This window comes from Phyllopteryx taeniolatus, chromosome 11, assembly GCF_024500385.1.
Source record: "Phyllopteryx taeniolatus isolate TA_2022b chromosome 11, UOR_Ptae_1.2, whole genome shotgun sequence".
Classification (NCBI taxonomy): Eukaryota; Metazoa; Chordata; class Actinopteri; order Syngnathiformes; family Syngnathidae; genus Phyllopteryx; species Phyllopteryx taeniolatus.
In genome coordinates this window covers 28,231,929-28,255,091 of record NC_084512.1, presented here as the reverse complement: position 1 = coordinate 28,255,091, position 23,163 = coordinate 28,231,929, and the positions used below count along the sequence as shown (strand labels likewise).

At 45.5% G+C, this 23,163-nt stretch overlaps 1 protein-coding gene and 1 long non-coding RNA gene across 17 annotated transcripts in view; one reads left to right on the top strand and one right to left on the bottom strand.

Moving 5' to 3' along the window:
• Positions 1-6,443: 6,443 nt before the first annotated feature.
• Positions 6,444-23,163, top strand: part of LOC133485703 (uncharacterized) — a 58,640-nt gene continuing 41,920 nt past the window's right edge. For 8 of the 13 annotated variants that reach the window (XR_009790775.1, XR_009790769.1, XR_009790773.1 and 5 more), the window contains exons 1-11: positions 6,444-6,561; positions 7,517-7,643; positions 7,710-7,875; positions 12,099-12,263; positions 12,331-12,636; positions 12,733-12,763; positions 12,848-13,021; positions 13,121-13,346; positions 19,132-19,331; positions 21,977-22,023; positions 22,130-22,258. This is a non-coding gene — a long non-coding RNA (uncharacterized LOC133485703). Of the gene's footprint in view, positions 6,562-7,516; positions 7,644-7,709; positions 7,876-12,098; positions 12,264-12,330; positions 12,637-12,732; positions 12,764-12,847; positions 13,022-13,120; positions 13,347-19,094; positions 19,332-21,976; positions 22,024-22,129; positions 22,259-23,163 lie in introns of all 13 variants that reach the window. The other 5 variants (XR_009790777.1, XR_009790770.1, XR_009790771.1 and 2 more) reach the window with 5 other exon arrangements.
• Positions 6,556-23,163, bottom strand: part of ccdc172 (coiled-coil domain containing 172) — a 90,725-nt gene continuing 74,117 nt past the window's right edge. For all 4 annotated transcript variants that reach the window (XM_061789863.1, XM_061789862.1, XM_061789864.1 and 1 more), the window contains exons 9-10: positions 9,858-9,941; positions 6,556-6,884 (exon numbers count right to left, since the gene is read on the bottom strand). In XM_061789863.1, the coding sequence (XP_061645847.1) occupies positions 6,858-6,884; positions 9,858-9,941 (111 nt within the window). In that variant the 3' untranslated portion in view covers positions 6,556-6,857. The remainder of the gene's footprint in view (positions 6,885-9,857; positions 9,942-23,163) is intronic.

The following is a 23,163-nucleotide window of genomic DNA, read 5'->3' as shown; positions in this document are numbered from 1 at the left end:
ATAAAATACTAACATTCTTAAATCGTAAAACAGAATGCAAAATATGACAAAACCAGATTAAAATAGTTGGACTGCACAGCACAACAAAAGTCAGACAAAAGATTCGTGTAGTGAACCAATTCCTTGCGGGATGTCCATTCCCAAGGAGGCTGCACCTCCCTCAGCACCATCCCCACACGGGAAACTCACGCATTATTTAAAAAAAAAAAAAAAACCCAAAAAACAACAACAAACAATAAACACGTCTAGCTGCGGCTATCGAAAGACGCCCGCTCCCAGGGAGCATTCCATTCAGCCTCTCTTCAAGCAAATGAGACAAAACGAGGCTTTTTTGTTGTTGATGAAAAACAACTTCATAATGTCATAATCTCTCTCGTCCCCACGGAAGCAGAAAGAAGAAATAACCGACGAAGACGCTGCTGGCCACGCGAGGAAAGTGTTGAGGATTAGCAGGAAGTTGTTCTTCCCACAAGGACATTTGGACTTCAAACAAGCAGGAAGCCGCCACAGGAATCAAAACGCAAGAAAATCTCCTGACACGTTTGCAGACAAAAACCTCATTTGGGCTTTTCGTTCATTCGTTAAGCGACGTGCTTTGTTGTGCCGGGCGTCTTCCTCGCGGGATCGCCCCTCCCCGCACATCCTTCCTAATTATTCCTTGCTGTCCTCGAAGTGACCTTTGCGATCAGACTGGTGGTGCTTCCCTAACCACCCGCTCACGTGAATGCATCTCATTTGAATCCATTACATTACTGGGAGAAAATGTGTCATTAAATGACAGTTGAAAAATAGCGGCAAAATCGCTTTTTCTTTTTTCATATCTCTTCCTCCTTCCAATGCCATCGCTTGCGATTGGCTCTCTCCGGTCTTGTGCTATCGGGCTGTCGTCTCAAACATGACACATTTTTCCAAATATGACCTCAAAGCGCCACCTATTAGTTTGTCTGAGATTTTGAAAAGGTTCGACTCACGGTTCCACTTTTGAACACATAAAAGACATTTTGATGGAACATTTACTTATCTGGGTTGTCGTATGATATTGTCAAAAATTGTGCGCATTTGCCATTAGGTCAACATGGTATCATGTTTTCCACACGCTGTACACATGTAATTCAACAAACAATCTTGATGATGTCTTTACATTTCATCATGTTTTGTTATCATTTGATTATTTGCGTAAAAAAACCGTCACTCCTCTTTCAAACATCTGCCTTCCCTGCACATTTTTGTTTTGGTTTCTCTTGTGGACGGCGGAGTCTTGACCTGAGGAACAACAACAAACAACACGGCCAAGGAAGTCGAGCTCAAAGGTCAAAATGGGACGTAGATTTTCCGCGCCACCATTTCGTACCAGAGCTTCTCTGTTTTTTTTTCTTCTTCTTCTTCTTCTTCTTATATCTCAGGCCACAAAGCAAGGACCAAGGTCATATTGACGTGCCGCTGTTGCCAGGCAGCATGTCGGGGTCGTGGTCAGCACATGTGACTCGCAGTCGAGAAGTTCTGGGTTCGAATGTCACATTCCAAAAAACATGTTAGCGTGTTAGCTTCGTCGAAGACGAAATGGTCCCGGGAGGGGAATGCAAACGCTGTTTGTCTACATGTGCCTTCGCATTTACTGGCGACCAATTCATTGTTTGTCTTTACGCGCGACTGCTCGATGGTCTGGCGACCAGTCCGGGGTGTATCCCACTTCTCTCAGCAAAAGTCAGCAGCGATAGACTCCAACCCCTCAGGACGAGCGCTGTAGAAAACGAACGGTCTCCGTCACAGATTGTGTTAGCGTGAAATGCTAATGCTAATTCACATGAGCATGCGTGTGTGTGCGCGTGTGCGCGCAGAGTCCAATCAATGGCTTGCGTCTGGCTCTTATTTCAGCGGGAGTCCATCAAGGTCAGATGACTCACACACACACACACACACACACGCACTGAGGCGTAACCATGACAACCACACATCGACTTCATAAAGCGCCATTGCTTCGGACGACATTCCGCGCAAGGCCTTCTGTATAAAATGTGGTCGATTTGTCGGTGAGTTAACGTAACATAAGACCTTCTCTGCAGCGACATTTCAATTGAGGAAGTTGACTTTTCTTTTGTTGAAGTCAACTGGCCTTCCTTCACGCCAGCCAACGTGAGTCAATGTCTTGCTCGAGGACACTCGGGCGCGGGGATCCCACCTGCGACCTTCGCGGTCGGGAGACAAGCACTCGACCGCTTGAGGAAAGACGGCGTGAAGTCCGCACCCGAAGAGTCGCAGCGCCAAGAGACGAAGCGGAAAGCACAAAGCACTCGTCCACATTACGGAATATGCTCCCACGTTACTGAGGCAGCTCGCATTTGCTTTCCGCTCCGTGACGGAGCGTGTGAATGCTCTCCGAATGTCCGGTGCTCAGTTTTCACTGTGCCCCCAGTCTCCTAGCCAGTCATCTTTGTTTGTTTTTGTTAACTTGTGTCTGACAGAGTGCGCTTCTGCTCTTTGCCTGTAGGGTGCGCTGCGGCTAGTAAGGATTAGCGCTTCACGTCACGGCCGATTTCCCGCGCGCTGACGCTCGCCTCCGCTGACAGCCGCTGACTTTCCTGACGGCACTTTTTTGTTCGTTTGTTTTTTTAAACCTAATTTATTCAAAAAGCGTCGAGCCGAACGTTATTAAAACGAACACCAAAGGATAACAACGGCGTGCCCCAACTTCCGACACATTTCTTCAAAAAGCGATGAAAAGGAGGCAGATTTAATTACGCACAAGGTGACTGACTTGAACCAAATGTTTCATGGGGACAAACATTTCACTTTCCTTCTGCTTGGATGAGTTTGGGACCAAAACGGATTGCGATGACTCGGCGACATCCTGCCTGTCATTCACACAAACTCGCTAATTGTTATGATCACGAGCATAAGCACAATTCTGAGATTTTAAGCAGAGGGTTTTAAAGGATGTAAGAAAATGGGAGACTTCCCGTATCTTTTCTGGTGGGCGTACCCAGGATAGACACGTCTACCAAACTTCCATCCATGCATTTTCTGGACCGCTTCTCCTCACACGGGTCGCGGGCTGCTGGAGCCCATCCCAGCCATCTTCGGGCGGGAGGCGGGGTACACCCTGAACCGGTCGCCAGCCAATCGAGGTGCCCATAGCACATTCAAACAACCATTTGCGCTCACATTCTTCAATCAACCGAGCACGCATGTTTTTGGGATGTGGGAGGAAACCGGAGAAAAGCCACGCAGAACTTGCAAACTCCACACAGGCGGGGCCGGGATTTGAACCCCGGTCCCCACAACTGTGAGGCAGATGTGCTAACCAGTCGCCCACCGTGCCGGAGACTAGCAAACTTCATTTTGCTAAATCAAATAGGCTTTTGGGGCTGATATCTTTAGTCTTTAAAGGAGCCCTGGAAATGGCCGCCTCCCTGTGTCTTCTTGGGCATGTCGTCTTGAGACTTTTTTTTGGCGGGTCTCCTCATGATAGAGATGCCCGCCAAATTTGATGTTGCTCGAACAAACTAGCTTCCAGGGCTGAATTGTCAAAACATCGCAGGTGGCGACCAAATGTAACAATTTCCCCAAGATGAAAGCGCCTGCCACATAATTGATCAGAAAGTGTTCATGTTTGTATGGGGGTAAAAAAAAAGTCCAAATCTGTGACATACGGACGCCCTCCGAGGCGGCCGCCATCATTCCCGTGTGGCGTTGATCTGCTCGCTCGCGTGTGAGCGCACAGCTGTGTGTTCATGCGTGCGTTTGTTTGTGTGTCTTTGTCGTTAACCTTTGGACACGATACGTGATTCGATGGGCCGTCCTGACTAATTGATGTGCGACTCTAATATCATAAATTGCTTCAATAAAAACAATCCACACTCATTTTCTCGCGCAGATGACAGCCAAGTGTGATGGCACACGTTGGTCAAATGAGAATAATCTTCTGCGGATGATGAAATAAAACAACAGAAACAGAACAATTCTTTATTTTGGCTGCGTTCGTGTAAATAGAACACTTAAATCCCTTCAATATTGCTGGAATATTCTTCTGGAATGTTCCGCCAAGACAAACAAAACAGACCAGATGGTGACTATCACATATTATTGAGACTGATATTAAAGATTTTGCTTTGACAGCTATGCAATGGTGCCTTGCGATATGAGCGACTCCACATACGAGAGTCCCGAGATACGAGTCATGCCGATTTCTTTTTGCTTTGACTCGCGAGGGAAAATTCTCATTTCATAACAAGCGGCAGTTTGACAGACAATGAAAAATTCTTGTTCGTGCCACTTCCAGTTGGAGTCAAACAAAACATGGCGCAAAGACAATTTACAAGTTGTGTATTGAACGCAAACACAAAGCTTTGCCTTGTAAAAGTCAGTTTAGCTGAATGATAACGCAAAATGCAAAACGCCATAGACAGGCTAACGAATAGCATCGGTGCCACGGTGTTAACAAACAACCCTTTCAGCAACAGATATTTGTACACAAACAGTAGACAAGATAATGGGCCTGTCACGATCGAATCTTTTTGGAATCAATTATCCGATAGATATTTGAGTAATCGCCCCCCCACTCTTAAAATCACGTACTCTGTCGTTTTGGGCAAAGTTTATCAGTGGCCCAACACTGTGTACGTCTGCAATAAATGTCCGTATGGAACATCGGCTCCGGCGGTGCCAACATGCTTGCGGACGGAACTTTTTTTTTTCTTTTCTTTTTCTTTGAGGCAGAAATTCTGCGTCAACCTATTTTTGTCGTCAACTTAGCCTCGTTATTCCGTTGCCAGCACAAAGCAAAAAAATAGTTCATTTTTACGTTCATTTCAATGATGTCAAGAGTGTATGTTTTTTTTTTTAAAAAAAGGCTAATACGATAGATTGCTTTTTTTTGTTCTTAAAAACACATCACAAAAACGTTAGCAATTTCTCAGGAGCACAACAACAACGTATCGGATGCCGAAGCACGTCAAAGCCTCAGCTGCAGTTTCCCCTCGGGCGTGCGCAGCTGTCGATCATCTCGCCGCGAGTCAATCACACGACAGGCGATGACGGAAACGAGGAGGCAGAAAAACACAATACGCGCGTTTGGGAAGAAATGTGGGAAGAAAACTCCATTACGGCTGGAGAGGTGCATGCTGGGAAAATTGGCCTGACCTTTGGCAGTGGGAGGAGAAGAAGCAGGTTGGAGAAAGATGGACTGAGCGACGTCGTTGTTGACTTCTTGCCTTCGGGTTCTCGTCGGACACGTTCGGAAAGCACAAAGTTTTCGGAACACGGCGGCTGTGTTTGAAAATGTTCACCCATTGCATATTCACCATTTTTTTTTTTTTATAGTCTATAGTCCACTTTTTTATATAGTGGACTAAATATACTGAATACAAAAAATATAATATATTTTTGCTCCGATTCAACTTTGTGTGTTGTGTTGTAATTATGCATCTCAAAAGAATTTTTCATTTGACTGCTGAGTCCGCTATCAGTGTTGGGGAGTAACTAATTACAAAAAACGAGATTATGTCATTTGATTACAAAATTGATATGATATTGTGGACCTCTCATTCAAGTCTAAAGCAGTTTTGGAACACTACTAATTAGGGCGTACCGCATCGACGTCATCTTCCGTGAGAAATATTGAACAAATCAATCATTTACAATAGCATGCTTTTTAAAGACGTGTTTATTTGACAAATTGAATACAAACAAAGCACTTGATGTGCATGTCTGTTGTGATGTGTCACTCTACCGATATCCAAGATATTTCCGCGTCACAACTCACACCGAAAATCCAACAAAAGCCCTGAAACGGACAATTATTCAACCATCGTCGCTCACGACTTGGCAAGATGCGATGCTGGATACCAATTAGGGCAGCGCATAAACTCGAATGACGACACATTTGAAGAACACTTCGGAATGCCCGACTGACAATATCGTGCACTTCTACACACACCGCGGCTCGGGAATCATTTGGAACACGGCGGAATCGGCGGTATCTGCTCCGTCCTGCGCGGCCGCGACAGCGCCGGTCTCCATCTCGACGCAGCTGATCTCCATCTCGCCTTCCCTCCGATAACGTCCTCCCGCCGTGAAGGAAACATCAGATGATATCTCTCACGAGCACGCAGATAAAACACGCTGCCCGTGCGTCGGCGAGTCACAAAGTGCGCCCTCGAGCGACAATAAGAGCGGGACGAAAAAAAAAAAATTGGGACCCGTGAACGACCTGAACAAGTGGAGAAAATGGGGATTTCGGACACCGGACAAAAGTGTCGGCACGACTGTAGGCTACACCAAGTGGGAATTGGAACGCCTCGGCAAAGTGACTAAAGTATTGGAACACCCACACAGGAAGCGAAAAGTCGCGAAGATGTGCTGTTTGGACAAAAGTATTGGGACGCCTACAGGAAGCAAAATAAGAACGTGAAGTTTGTACAAAAATATTTGGACACCGACAGCAGGCGACAAAGTGAACATATTTGGGCAGAAGTATTGGGACGCCTCTACACGAGGGGGAAAAAGTGGGGTTCAAATGTGGACATTTGACCAAAGTATTGGGACACCTCTGGGAAGTGAAAAGTAAGTAATATGATATCACATCAAGTTTGAGTAACACATTTTGTTTTTCAACAGAAAAATCCCAAATCTCTCCTCGATCCAAAAGGTGTGCTTTTCGCGAAGGTCTTTGTGCTTTATCTCATCTCTCCAATGACATGGAGTCCAAAAAGCCTTTGTGATGTTTTCTTTGCTTCAAGATTTATATCTGGCATATCTGGAACATTCTCGACTTTCCCCGTCGCCATTGCCGCCCGCCGCCGCCGCCGCCGCCGCCGTGGCATCCGTCCGTGTTGATAATGAGTCTGTGAAGTCGAGCCTTACAACGTGGCAGCTATTGTGCGGGCCTGAAAAGAAGGACGTCGATTCGCACTCCAGCTAAATGATTGCACAACACAATTGCACTGCCGCGAGCAAAAGTATTGGGACCCCAACAGGAAGTGACAAAACTATTGGGACGCAAAGTGGAGAAAATGTGTCGTTTGCACAATATTAGGGACATGAAAAAGGAACCAAACGTGTTTTTGAGGCAAAATTAGTTCAAGAAGGGACAAAAGTATTGTGACAACTGCAGGAACTGACAAAGTATGCGTATATATAGATAGATAGATAGATAGATAGATAGATAGATAGATCGGTTCCGCTCTGTTATTGCTTTGAATGATAAAGCCGACTGTCCTCGGGTTGTTTTTCTTTCGGATTCTGCCCATTGGACGTCGACCTCCTCGCTCTGTTCATTAGTTCAGAAGTCAGTTTAACAAATGGCTTGAGTGCTGTAAGCGCCATATTATTGATTATTTCCTATATTTATTTCTTGAGTTTTGCGGTAAATTCCCGGGCGTACCTGCGCCGGGCGGGAATGCGTTTGTTTTTGTGTCGTGACAAGAGCAAAAGGAGAATGACAGCGGCCGCAAACATCTCACCGCTTGTATGTTTGTTCACCAAAACAAAACCTAAATCCATATTTATCTCCACGCAGCCCGAGGAGGCGGAGGTGGAGTTACGTCACCCGGGAGCCGTGATTCACATCCCATCCTGCTCCTTCCCGGGCAATCTGTCCCTCGGAGGATGCTTTTCGAAACCGAGCCTTGTTGCCTTCTTTACATGTACGTAGACACGCACGGACGTCATTTTGCATTAGTGCTGCCATTCTGTGTTGTGCCTCGTTCCAGCTCTTCACCGGCAAGGTGCCGACGGTTGGAATTGCTCCAATAATGAGCAGGAAGCTTTTGAGACATCAGCTGAACCGTTGATTTCAGCCTCCTGTCATTAAACCCCGAGCAGCACCTCCCACCTCCCTTTCACGACGCAATGATGGATGGATGGATGGATGAGGAGGTAGGTACATACTGGAGTTGGATTTCAACCTCCTGTGTGGACTGAAAGGTGTTCAAGTTGATTTCATTTCAACTGCAACTATGTGCAAGACTTGGTTCTTTTCGCCGATAACCGAAGAACTGCCTGAACCAACCAAATGCCGACTTACCTAAATACCTAAACAGTCATAAAAGCTGGCGAACAGTGTGACTGACTGAACCAACAAACCAACCCGACCTATAAACCTAGCTAACTAAACAACCAACCAACCAAGAAAACTGACGGAATATTCACCCATGCGCGTGAGGCGTTGAGAGGAACCGGAAACGCCGGAACTTGCGGACGTGCCTCTGATGTTTGTTAAAGGAAGATAAAATGTCTGTTTTTATATCTTGCAAACTCTGTCGAAATATTCCAAATGTATGTCTGTGTCCCCATTCGCACCTTGACAGGTCCTCTGCAAGATTCTCAAAGCTGCTCACGATTTGAAATTAAAAACAGTACGAAATGTTGCATTGACCAATAAGCAAAGCATCTGCCACCGCCAAAGTTGAAGCAATGATTCGATGCGTGAGACTACAAAGTTATTTGAAAAGCCATTTACTCAAATATGCGGACAAGATTCAGGCTGATGGGCGTGGTCTTCTCCAAGTCGGCACTCCCTCTTCCGACGCCCCGCCCCGGGGGCATTTTGCTCTAAACTCACACCTTTCTCAGGGAGTTGAGTTCAGGCTAGTCTTGTTTTTCCTCTCCCCGTACCTTGCGGGCATCTCGTCAGCCGGGCTGGCCGTCGGCCACACCCCTCCCCCTTCCCAAACTGGGAATGTCTAGCACAACCTCCAAAGCATTTATAGTAAGCCTCGCCTAGCAGCAGCAAATACAACCAAGCTAACGACGAGGTGAACGCGGATTTAGGAGCAAACGTCCTACGTCAAGGTGAACTCCCACGTCCGTCCTCGCGCCCCGCACGTCGCCTTCGTTCCGCGTATTGTCCGCCATCAAAACGTCCCGAACACGCGTTGGCTTTATCGACGAGACCAAATCGCATCGTTGAGCGCGTAAAACATTGACTTTGCGGGTTTGTAGGACACAAGCTGTCGGTGTTTTCACGCTGATGCGATTTTCAAAGGTGATGTTACATTAACGCTGGCAGCAGTCTGCGTCGATACACTTATTAAAAATGATTCTCTGGGCAAAAATCATTTTTGCAACGGAATCGGCATTAATGCCAAGCTGCTTAATTCCATCCAAATGTTCTGATGAAATGTTCTTATCACACTGGTATTGATTGGAGACATTTTCCATTGGTTGCGTTGTTCAAATATACACTCATGCTATCTAATCCGGGATGTTTTAATGGTGGCAATTTAGCAGCTCGTGTTGCGAGCCGCTCAATTTTGCGAGCCAAAATTGTAAAACAACCTAAAGTTCCATGAAATTGTTTTCATTCATTCCCAACGGTCTTTTCTCTTCATTTCATACAATGAAAAATTAAACACTGCATAACTTAAAAATGATTGAATCTTTCACATTTGATATTGTCGTTTCGATTCCATTAAAATGATTCAATTAGTGTAGCCTGAAAGTTGAACCTGAATGTGAAAAATGACCAGTGTTAGCCAAAATGTTAGCGCTTTTAACGTCGCTCCTTCCATCCGAGTAGGGTTAGGGTTAGTTACCGGTACATTTAAATTACAGTCGAGTTAAAAAAGAAGAAGAATCATTTCAATCACAAACTAACATTTTCTACCATTTGATGATTTTTTTTAATTTTTTTAAATGAAACTAGTGACAGCTTTAACCTTTTTTCAGTGCAGCGTTTCTCTCGATTGCACCGCGGACGTTAGATGGCTTTGTCCAATCAGATTTCAGCCTCTCTGTGTTGCCATGGCAATCTAATCTGCCCATGACCTTCACAATCTGGAGGGCTGGCCCATGTAACGTCAACTATATTAGCAATGGGACTGTTTCTTTCACCAATCACTTTAAAATCTTGTACTCACCGTCAATGATGTCGCCATTTTGCTGTCCTCAGATTGGTCGGTTGTTACAGCCAACTTTGACGAGCAAAACTTGTCTGTAACGATCTGCACACATGGATACATTTAATAGTTAGCATCTCGTGTGAGTATGATGTGTGTTATTTTCATGTTTGTGTCACGTTATTAGATAAATATTGATCGTGAACTGCTCCCGTTGATGAACTGTTGCAAGCAGTCGTCTGCTCAAGAATAAAACCTAAATGTGTCAATAAGCAAAAAAAAAAAAAAAAACAACTTTGAGAATTTTCTGCCAGCACTTTGTCGTTTTCCCCAGATATCAGCAATAAAAGCTACTTTTTAAAATAAGAAATGATTTGTCGGGAGAGCAAAGACGACACCGTGAGAGCTGAGACGTAACGAGACGACACGATGACACAAACGGAGTCCAACGTCGGGTATCCGCGGCGACGTTTTGTTGCTTGATTTTCTGCCGGCGCGTCGCTTTCCAAAGGCACACGAAAGGAAATAACACCCGAAGGCACGCTGAAAGTTCATTGTGTGTTCAGATCAGAGGCCAGTGGCATAACGAAGATTTGCCCACCGTTGGCCCATGATACCAGTAGTTGTCACCCTGCATGTTGTCGACTTGACGTTGAAAGAGTTGGAAATGGGGAATATTAACGACAGCTGCGCAATTCATGGATTTTTGCGCTTACTGCTCAGGACCTCGTTTGCTGTCAAAAATAGCTTTACATTTTTCACAAGTTGCAATGTTTATTTCGTTTTCACTATTGTATTGACTATTTCCAATTCAGTTGTGTAATAAAAACTCAACAAAAGATACCATTTAAAAAAAAAAAAAAAAACCACACACACACACATCAGAAGCGTCCAGCAATCGAATACAAATTTTTTTTTTCAAAAACCTTGTTTATGAAATAAACTGGCAGATGGAAATGAAGGACATTTTCGCTATGATTCTAATTAGTTTGGGAAACAAAATGTATTGTTATTTTTCTATCGGCAAAAGGGAGAAAAAAAAAAATCAAATTTGTGTTAAAAAAAAAAAAAAATTGAAAATTCCATATTCATGTGGATGGTTATCATCCCAACAGAATCTGGCACGCTGACGTTATCTCTGCACCGATGGTCAAAAATGGAAGGTCCAAAATGTGTCACGTTTCTGCGTGTGTGTCGCATCTCGTGTGTACCCTGTGTGTGTGTGCGTGTTTGTGTGTGTGTGTGAGAAAATTTAGGCGGTGAATAAAAGCGGCTGGTGGCCGTTGAGCATGAATCCAAGCGTATTCACGCGGCCTTGTTTTCCTCGCGTTGTTTCCTTCCGTTTCTTTTTTTTCTTCTATTCCTCTTGTTCATCTCACAGAAGTGCCCCCCCCCCCCACACAACCCCCATTCCACCCTCTGCTACTTTCTTGTGTTCCCCGGTTACCGGTGTGAAGCGTCTCTGTTTGTCTGCGGCTGGAAAATGTTCACTCACACGCGCGCGCACGCACAGCCAGTGCGAAGGGATTTAAATGTTGTGCGTCTGGAGGATGACGGGGGGTGATAAAGAAGGGGGTGCTCGCGGGGGGAACGCGAGGCTGGGCTCAGAATAGGAATTGAGGAGTCAGAATGAAAACCGCAGGCGGCCGTCGCGCGCATGCAAATAGGCCGACGCTGTCACACAAAGACAAATATGAGAAATATTGCAAGGAGGAACTCTCAAGTCAAGTTGTTGTCGTGTGCGAGGGAGCCATGCAGGAGCCCTCCCTCCCTCCTTCCCTCCCTTCCTCCCTCCTTCCCTCCCTCCCTCCTTCTTTCCTTCCTTCCCTGCTGTCACGTAAACTGCTTCTTAATCTTTTGCTTTCCTTTCAAGCTGCGTGATGCACAAACATGTACAAATATGTGCAAGAGTCTTCTACTTCAAGGAGACATACGATGTATTCTCCCCCCCCTCCCCCCAAAAAAAAATCGAAAAGAGCTCGCAGGTGTCGAACCTTGAAACTCGCATCTCAGAACTGTGAGGCTTATGTGTTGAGCACTTCACCACCGCGTTGCCTCACGTGTTCCCTTGAAGTGAAATGTTGAAGAATTGCGATAAGCGACTGCTAGCAAGATTCGAATGTCGAACGTCGTAGTGGAAGCAAAACACGAGAAACATTTGTGGCCAGCAGGCACTGTGGTTTGCGCTTTCCCAGAGTTACGAGTCGCTCGGAATCAGAATGACCGGCAACAATTTTCCATCGTGTGTCCGTTTTTGCGCAGCAAAAGACATTCGTCAGCGGCGGCTTTCGTGGCGAGCAAACTTTCTCCCGATGATCGAAATGCATTCGTCAACGGGGTGGGGTGGGGAGAGGGGATTTCTCCCCATCGAAGAACATTTGTCACACGGAGTTGCCGCGCGAAGGCCCACGTCCGAATGCGCCACTGGTAAATATGAATATCAATATTCCACATTGTAGTTGAGGCAATGTCCAGTCAGTGTTTTGTTGTTTAGGATTCCTAAGAGAAGAGTGTGGTAACTTGTGACCCCCGACCTAGAACGAGTCCGGGCGGGAGGACCCCAGGCTCAGTCGGGGGCTGTCGAGGAGTCGCAGCGATACGAGGCTGAAGTAACGCCAACCATTGGAGGACGGCGCGGTGCATCAGAACACGCTCTGCTTTTATTTGATCGTCTTGATTATTGCATTCTTAATTGATTTATTATGGCAAAAACCAGGGATTTCTTTTCTTTTCCAGAGGTGGATATTCTGCCATAGTTTCAGCAAAGGTCCTGAAGCCCATGGTAACCGCTCAACACAAGGTGTGCCTGCTATGTGTGTGCGCCCACAAGCGCACAAGAAATTATTGACACTTGGTCAGTCACACCTTCTGTCTCTGATTGGTTGTTGTTCTTCAGGCGTGGCGGTTCCTTGGATATCAAATTAGAGGTACAAGATGGGGTCGGAGAGCGTTTCCCCCCCCCCCCCCCCCCCCCCCCACATTATTTTCCTCTTTTACATCTTGAACGGCAGCTGTGGCCCAATGGTTAATTAAGATCGTCGCCTGCCACCGTGGGGGACCTAGGTTGAAGACCCCGACCGGACCGTCCGCCCACAGCTGCGGTGTCCTTGAGCAAGACAAGACCGATACCCCGAAACGCTCCCCGGGCGCTTCAGCTGCCCCCTGCTCCAGTGTGTTCCACTAACGTGCGTGTGTCTTCACTGTGACGGGTCAAATTCTGTGCGCATGCATGCATGCGTGTTCACGACAATAAACGGCTCTTCTTCTTCTTCTTCTTCCCAAAGACAATGCATCTCCTCTGCCATTGATGATTGCACGCAGGCACGCACTTCCGTGGGTGGGTGCTGTAATCAGCGGATAGGCTGCGGCTGTTTAAGAGGAGCCAGATGTTGCAAGATGTTGGAGGAGCTTCAGGCTGTTTGGCTTTGCCTCTTTCGTCCCCGTTGTTTCCGTCTCTGGCCTCAACCCCCGTCTAACGCTTCCTAATCAGCTCCACCGCTGAGGAGCAAGGTGATCTTTTTCATTTTTTTTTTTGTCTCGCCCGCGCCCTTGCACACTGCTGCGGCGGCTCTATTTTTCGCTCTGTGCGAAAGCGGCATGTTGTCTTTTATTTTTTTCTGGCCTGCTTCACGTCACCGTTTTGTCTCAGCCGGAAGCCGACGGGTCTGCCGCCGAGATCCGTCGGCCTGCGGCGCGAGAAGCTCGCAGGCACACTCGGCTTGTGTCTCAGTGTCGTCATAAAGATGTACTTGGACGGAAATGTTAAGTTACACTAAACCCCCATCACGGGCAGACTACTATGCAATCGTTTTTATGGGTTTTTACATTATACCGGCAGGTCCAAATGTAGACTTGTGTGCCTTTGCTGTAGTACAACACTGTGCCACGACTTGCGGGGCAGCACTGAGCTTCGTAGCGTAATTACGAGCTACCGAAAGCAGCAGAGAAGCTAAGCCGGTGTAGTGGTTGGTAAGTCACTTGAGTCAGAGTTGGTTCGGGGTGGTCGGTCGGTCGGGAGTACGTAGGGAGGTAGGGATTGCTCACCTCCTCCCAACACAGGCTACTGTACGAGTACATCCGTCCGCGGGAAGCGAGAGTTTACGCCAGCACGATGTTTGTTTTCTTGTCCTTCGGGAATAATTGAAGGCGATAAGACCACCGGCAGCATTTTCTTGCCTGCTGCTGCTTCCCCGCTGACCTCTTCCCCACCTACAGTACATTTCCAACATCTTCTATTTATACCGCACATACCTGCCAGAAGCTTAGCCGCTTTTCTATTTGTATGCATCGCTTCATGCACACTGTTGTGTTTACCCTTCGATGTCGCGACAGTATTCACAATGACAAAAAAGTCAAATGTAACCCATACAAAACTCTGGAATTAAGGACACCGGACTGTTGTAGTTTGTTGACGACATTTCACCTTTCATCCTAAATGTTTGTTTTTTTTGTGTGTGTGTTCCTTGAGGGTGGTCTTTCTTTCTCTTTTATTGATTCTAGAGCAGTGTTTCTTAACCCCGGGGGTTCGGCGAGGCAGCCGCTGGGGTTGGACGGAGGACCCGACACACATCCGTAAAAAAGCCTTTTTACGCTGCATTTTGAATGCCGCGTTCATGCCGTTCAAAACGCAACGTTTACCATTGCGGCGCTGCGCCTCCAGTTGAACAGTTTTTTTGTTTTGTTTTTTAAACTATCTCTATTGAACAACGTTTCAACGATACACTTGGGTTGGGAGCATTGCTGTGGCGTCACACAGCGCTTCCAATCATAAAAAAGAGCCCGCAGAAAATCTACTCTTACCTATGAAGAAATAACATCAAGAAAGTGAACAGATTTTGTTGTGTCCATTTCTCTGATATGAGAGTGGCACTTACGAAGGGGAATGGCAGGAGCAAAATTCACTTACAGTACATTTTCATTGTATTGATTTGTTTAGTTTTTTTGTGTGTGAAATTCCTGTTTTGTCGGTTTTATTCTTTTAACACAATGATTTTGTGCGCAACTGCTGCGTGGTTCAATTTGTGCATGACTGAGAATCTGCACAGACAAGAAAATATACCTGTTTTGAATTTGAAAAACCCTATTTTATTTTTCTAATTCGGAAGGGTTCCGCACATCCAACAAGGTTAAGAACCGCTGTTCTAGAATAAACATTTCAACGATAAAAGGTATTATGCACCCAAATGCTACATTCCATTGGAGCAATGGCAACGTGACCTGGTATAAAAAAGCATCAAGTTAACAGAAAAACAAATATTTACAAGAGCAACAATACACATGATTAATAACCCCCTCCCCTCACCCCCCCAACACATAAGCTGGATCTGATTCACCGCCAACAATACATTCTCTTGCCCCCTTGGCAACAAAATAAACACCAAATAACAACAGGTTGCCCGGTGTGGTTAGTATACGAATACTAATTTGTCGTTGACGCGTCTTTTTGCAAAACGGGTCGTTAGTGCCACTCTTCCCCTTGAAAACTGAAATTTCAAGCTGGGGCTTCGTTGAGGATAAACGTCAAATTGTGTCGGGAACGTCGTCTTATTGGCGTGGTGGAACCTGTGCAAATACGTGTGAAATATCAAAACAAATACTGTCGAGAAGATTTCCCGTTGAAACGTTGCCATTGTTTACGCCCACTTGCGTCTCCATGGCAACTGAACAACGATTGCAATGCAAGTCTTCCAGTTGGAAACCTCACGTGCTCTCCAAAATATCCTTGACAAGGAAATATCCTCGACAAGGAACGATCGGAGCCAAAAGTGGCCCCCGAGGCACCCGATACCTGTTTGCCGGATCAGCATCAAACGTCTGGCATTGCTTATTCCGCACATACAGCGCTACGGTATCCTCGCAAGATGACGGCGACACCTCTGGGACAAAGCGAAGCCGTTCTTCTTGACATATGCCCATCAAAGCCAGGCCATGAATGAAGCCTTCTGAAAGCTGCGAACGCCTTCCCATCACTGAGGATAGCCTAGCGCTTATCAGTTATGCTGCAAGAACACCAGGAGTTGTTTGGGACTGGAGTGCAGCTGCGAGACTCAAAGCATCAGCCAGAAACTGGACGGCTGCCTGGAATCTGTGAAAGAAATGTACTCACTGAGGAGGGAATTCATGTGGAGCGCGGGATGTCCAACTAAGCGTTGTTTGTTTATGGTGACATTCCACAAAATCAAAACATCAATTTTAGACTTGAATAAGGGATTATTATTATTATTACTATGATTATTTTTTTTTGCTTTGTGTTGAGAGCTTCAGATACGCCGCCGCTCGATTCAAGTGTACAAAGATGGAGCAATTAAGGTATTGTAATGCCCTCGAATTTCACAGTTCCCTAAATCCGCTAGCTTATTGCTAACTAATGTGAAATGCCATAGGTGGGATAACAGAAATGAGCAAAACCTTGATGGTAATTGTACACCTTCCAACACATTGTACACCTTTAACACACATGGAGCAGCAACACATACAAACAGAGCATACAGCAATACTTCAACATATATTCTCTCTGCTCTGTGGGAACCACCACCACGACTGTTGTTTAGTTGGGGACGTTTTCGCCCTCTTCTTCTTGCTCCGAATTACGCTGGATCTCATCCAGTAGAGCTCAGTGCTGCCCAACATATTGTGGTACAACGTGCTACTACACTCAAGGCGCGCGGCTCTAAATTCAGGCTTGCCTGTAATACTCTCAAAGTGCGGACCATGAACCGCGATAATGCGGGGGTTCACTGTGTCCCGATTTTGAGCTGTACTTAACACAGTGCTCTTATTCTGAACACAAATGTTGGTCTTTATGTCACCAACAACCTTTCCAAAGGCTGTTCTTGACAAATGTGCTGGTTTTGACTTCTATTAGAGTGCTGGTGGAAAATGTGCTCCGAGTCTCAGACCAGCTGAATAAAAAGCAAAGACTTTCAGCCGCACAATCTATTTAGCCTGGCACTGGAAAGTGCCGCCATCTCGCCGTCCTTTGAGAGGCCATCAGCGTGAAGCAGTGTGAAAGCAAGCAAAATGTGAGCCACGTTTGAATAGATGACGCTTCATTTCAAATCATCTCTGACACTTGCTCAATGTCACCGGTGGGCCGAGCCAAGGTTTTTGTTCCCTCTTTTAAATCAAGCTTTTGATATGTGTTTGCATTGATGGACTGAGACACACTTTTATTTGCAGTTGCTTTAAAAGCCATCAGCTAACCTTGTGTTGGCTGCACGCCTCCTTTTGTAGAAGGAGAAGTCAGCCCGGCAAAAACATACTTCAGCCTCTCTTCAGTGCAAAAAAAGCGAGGAGTCGTTTTCTGCTAATGGCACATCAGATGTCCAACGTGGCTGGAATGCCGCTTTCGGACAAGCGGGTCACGTTCGGTCAGGCCTCAGCATATTCACGTGTGTTAGTGTGTCCGGATTTAAGGAGATGGAATGAGAAAAAGCCTGCCTTTTTGTTTTTTAACCAGCTTAAATAACACTCCAGCTTCTTTACACTCCATTAGCACGGTCCTGCCAACACGCAAGCACATACACAACAAGATTTATGGACTGCAGGATTGGGACACCTATAGGAAGTGAAAAATGACCTACCAACCTATCTGTCGACAAGCAAAGAACTAACCAATTAAGAAAACTGACTCATTTACTGACCAACTAACCTGCAATCTATTTATCAATTGATAAAAAGAACCGTGGCACGGTGGACGACTGGTTAGAGCCTCTGGTCTGGTATGGTATGGTAGCTTTTTATTGTCAGTCCACAATATATGTAGAATGTAGAGAGCGCCAAAATTGCTTTCCCAAGAGCCCACTGTCACAAAAACAATAGCCCCCCAAAAATATAAACATAAACAAAGACACAATACACCCATTCTTACTTACCTACAAACGAGCCAACCAACAAACTGCTGACTAAACAAACCAACCAGACAACCAACTGACTACCTGCCGAAATATACCTTCACTCCAACAGAATTGATCAAGCAACCACCAAGATATCTACTTCCTTACCGAACTAACTAAACAAGACAACAAGTAACCAGAAAAAACTAACTGACTGAGTGACTGAATTACTGACCGAACTAACCCACCAACCACCTACTAACCAACAAACCTAAGATCTGCCTCGCTAGCTACAAACTATCCAAGCAACAAACCAACTGACCAGCTGACTAAACAAAACAACCAGACAACCAACCATACCACCGGCCTACATATGTACCGTCCCATAAACCGACCTGACCAAGGAAGCGCCAACATATCCTAGCTACGCACACTAATAACCAACCAACCGACAAATCATCGAACCACGTAACTGGCCAACCAACCACCCTTCTACTGAATCAAGTAAGTGACTGACTGGCTGAACCAACCAGCTGACAGCCAACCACCTCCCAAACTGTCAAAGCAATAAATCACGCACCTACATATCTGACAACAAATTGACTGATCCAAGCAAGCAACCGACTTGACCACAGGGCTGTGCATCTTGACCGGTCTCACGATTCGATTCGATTAGGATTATTCTGCCTACGATTCGATATCACGATGCATTACGATTCATGAGAACGGTTTACATCCTGAATTCTTCTGTAAATGGAAAAACTACTTTTAAATCAACAAAGGCAAGGCAAGCAGTCAAATACATTTCAAATCCCTATATTATTGAGAAATGCTTAAGAAATCAATTTCAACATGAACACCTTTACACTGTAAACTAAAAATAAATAGCTCTAGCATCCCTGTATTTATGAAAATGCTCTCTCCTGTCAAAAAGAAAGAAAAACCTCTCAAGCAACTTTCTTCTGCTCCAAGAAAGAAGCAAACGTCACAACAATGAATTGAGTCTCACCGCATCAACTGTAACATGAAATCTAACAGTAGTATTTATAACAACAAATACTAAAATATCAAATGATGTTTCAAGTAGTTGATAAAGTGCAGTGCACCTAAAGGTGGCGAAACCCGGACGTAAATCCTTCGCTATGAAAGCGGCCACAGACGGGGTAATTCTCTTGGCCTTCTCTGAACTGGGTGGCAAAGTTGAAAGCGTTTCAACTGTCGCTGTTTGTGCCTGGTCCGCCGTTGCACTAGCAGTAGCAGGCGTTAGCTTCTCTGGAGTGGAAACGGCAAACGTGGTTTCTCAGATTGGTGTTATTTCCGAGGTAACTAGCTAACTAACTAAATAACCAATGAGCAAACAAACTAACCTACAACAGTGTGACGGTGTGACACTATTAACTTGGTGTGCGCGCTCGTGGCCCAGATACAACACATGACGGATGGCGGGTGTCATCTCAAAGGGCAGGCAGCTGCTTCATGTGATGGATGAAGACGCCCGGGAGGAGGAAGGCGTGTCTGCGCTGGCGGCGGGCGATAATGCCGTGAAAAAGACGGCGCCAATGTGTCACACGTGCATTTTTGTCCTGCGGAGTGATGTCTTGAAGTGCGCTAGCCGGCGACTCAAATGGACTCTGGTGCTGACTGACTGCCTCGCACAAAGGTCAGCACACACGGCGCGCATTATCACTCAATTCTCCCCCTTGGACCCTCTTCGTCCTCCTCATCTTCATCCTCATCCCCCTGGACCTCCACAGTAGTTTCCACCAAGATGCACATGGAGCGTACCTGAGGACCTACAACCCCAATTCCAATGAAGTTGTGACGTTGTGTTAAACATAAATAAAAGCAGAATACAATGATTTGCAAATCATGTTCAACCTATATTTAATAGAATACACTACAAAGACAAGCTATTTCATGTTCAAACTGATCAACTTGATTGTTTTTAGCAAATAATCATGAACTTTGAATGTTATGGCTGCAACCCGTTCCGTAAAAGCTGGGACAGGGTCACGTTTACCACTGTGTTACACCACCTTTTCTTTTAACAACATTCAATAAACGTTTGGGAACTGAGGACACTAATTGTTGAAGCTTTGGAGGTGGAATTCTTTCCCATTCTTGCTCGATGTACAGCTTCAGCTGTTCAACAGTCCGGGGTCTCTGTTGTCGTATTTTACACTTCATAATGCGCCACACATTTTCAATGGGAGACAGGTCTGGACTGTAGGCAGGCCAGTCTAGTACCCGCACTCTTTTACTACGAAGCCACGCTGTTGTAACACGTGCAGAATGTGGTTTGGCATTGTCTTGCTGAAATAAGCAGGGGCGTCCATGAAAAAGATGTTGCTTGGATGGCAGCATACGTTTCTCCAAAACCTGTATGTAGCTTTCAGCATTAATGGTGCCTTCACAGTTGTGTAAGTTACCCATGCCATTGGCACTAACACAGCCCCATACCATCACAGATGCTGGCTTTTGAACTTTGCGTCCGTAACAGTCCGGATGGTTCTTTTCCTCTTTGGTCCGGAGGACACGACGTCCACAATTTCCCAAAACAATTTCAAATGTCAATGTTGGTTCTCGGCCTTGCCGCTTACATGCAGTGATTTCTCCAGATTCACCGAACCTTTTGATGATATTATGGACCGTAGATGATCAAATCCCTCAATTCCTTGCACTTGTACGTTGAGGAACATTGTCCTTAAACTGTTGGACTATTTTCTCACGCACTTGTTCACAGCGAGGTGAACCTCGCCCCATCTTTGCTTGTGAATGACTGAGCAATTCAGGGAAGCTCCTTTTCTACCCAATCATGGCACTCGCCTGTTCCCAATGAGCCTGTTCACCTGTGGGATGTTCCAAACAGTTGTTTGACGAGCATTCCTCAACTTTCTCCGTCTTTTTTGCCACCTGTCCCAGCTTTTTTGGAACGTGTTACAGCCATAAAATTCTAAGTTCATGATTATTTGCTAAAAACAATCAAGTTTATCAGTTTGAACATTAAGTATATTGTCTTTGTAGTGTATTCAATTCAATATAGGTTGAACATGATTTGCAAATCATTGTACTCTGTTTATATTTATGTTTAACACAACGTCCCAACTTCATTGGAATTGGGGTTGTATTTAAAACATTTTTTTTGGTCCTAAAGGTTTAACATAGACATTATAACAATCCTCATTCACACACACACCGACCCTGCGGTTGCAAAAGTGCTCACACGCTAGTGCAGTAAACGTGCAGATTCTGAACTGTACTTCCTCATTCACTGCTGTTGACGTTTATATTTGTCAACTTAAATCCAACCATTTACTGCCAAAGACGTATATATTCAGTGAGAAAGAAACGTTTGTCTTTCACCCAGAATCCAACGAGGCAGGAGGGTTCTGGTTGTGGGACAGTGACAATTGCTTTCAATACAACGGAGGTCCAGGAGAAGTCAGTGTTGGGTGGTAAACTTCACACCCCCCCAACCGTTCTAGCCTTCCGCTATTCCCTTTCCCACGTCTGTTTACAGTTCTGATAGCAGCTCGGAAGCCGCCCCTCGGCGTTGGTGCGTTTCATACAGATCACTGACCTGGGGATCCTGCGTGGTGGTAGCACGGCCACCAGAAGCAAAGGGAGAACGGGTAAAAAGGCAGCGTTGATGAATACGATGTCATCGCTAGAAGCCAGCACAAATGCAATTTGAGGCCCCCGGCGAGGGCCCGGGTCAATGTCATTTGACGTCACCGATTTAGGGTGTCATTGCGCATGAGTGACGAATTGACGAAGGCTAGATGCGCATCATTTATCTCACCTCTGGGAATCCCCCAACTCACAAGCGCACCCCCTCCGCTCGCTAGACGGTTCCAGCTTCCTCAAAATGCATCGCAATCAAATATAAATGAGTTAAACCTACATATTCTGCAAAAATATGCCTCTCAAGTCAAACGATTTGGAATTTAACCAATGTTCAGGAAAAATACACCTCAAAAGTAAAAGCTTTTAGAGCTCAACCAACATTTTCGATAAAAATATGCCCCAAGAGTCCCCCAAAATTAAGTTCTTGGAGTACCTCACAGGTCACAATGTGCAGTGATAAAAATCTAATGACTCCATCCTGCTTTTGAACTTTTTTGGGTTTAAGATGAAAAAGGCTCTGGAGGGATCATTTAGTATCTAACATATAGAGAAGCCATCATTCCGTATGCTACTTTAATGTGCAACATCTCCATTGTGCACTCGTTGCTATTTCTGCCCAACATTTGATATTAGCGAGATCCCTTAATGACCGTTCATCTCCTTGGGTGTGTTTTACAGGAATTTTGTGAGAGGCCGTCTTTACCATTAGCGCTGTAACAACACCAGTAAGTCATAAAGGCATTAAGTACTTTGTGGAAGACGTTAAAGAATGCATCCGTGTATAATTGAACCGAGAGGAAATCTACATTCAAAGTGTGTTGCTTCTATCAGACAACTTTCCAGAAGTCCGGAAGAACGATTCCTTTTCGGGACACAGCTACCACTTCCTGGATGAGATATCGAGCCGCTGGAGATGTTCCTGGAAGCTTCTGCTGGTTCTTGTCCCGTCTAACAGCAAAGGTTTGTATTTTTTGTACTTGTGTCTTTTCTTTATTTGAATTTCTTCAGGCTTCTCACTGGTTAAAATGGTTAGTGTTGAGAGCACCACCTGGTGTTCTGCCATAACGTAAATACCCTTCCGTTGTGTTGGTTTATCCATTTGTCGTCCTGAATTTACAATCTTGAATTATAGCATATTTGAGATGCAGAGCCAATGCCCATGCCTCCTCACATTGTTGCAGAAGTAGGGTGGCCTCAGTTCGGACACATATTCTGACAAAAGCCCTTCCGAACTCTGGTTCTTTTTCATGTTCAGAAAGTTGCTAGCAGCTCTGGAGCAAAGGGTCCAGGTCTACTTGGACTCTTTCATGCCAAGAGTGGTCTCAGGTCGGACAGACACACGCTGATGAAGGCCCTTCCAAACGCTTCCATATTTGATTTTCTTTTGCCTTCTGATTGACTGAATTGAGCCTATGGTTAGGGTTAAGATCACCACCTGTTTTTCTGCATAACTTAAACAACCTGCCAACATTTCAGCTTAGTACGTTTTGCGTTGAATTTGAATTTTGAGTCTTGAATTTTAGAATCTAATAGCACTCCGGAGTCAGTGCCCAGGACAATTTGGAATGTTACCTGAGTAGAGTGGCCTCAGGTCGGACGCATACGCTGACGAAGGCCCTTCCAAACGGTTCTTTTTCGAGGTCATTTGCTTGCAGCTCTGGAGCAAAGTGGCCTGCCCTACTTAGATGGCTGCCCAACATGAGTGGCCTCAGGTCAGACACAAACCCTGAGCCAGGCCCTTCCAACGTCTGGTTCATTTGCGTGTTCTGACATTTTCTCGCGGCTCTGGAGAAAAGTGCCCAGGCCTGCTTGGATTGTTGGCCACCTGAGAGGAGCCTCAGATCAGGCACACATGCTGAACCAGA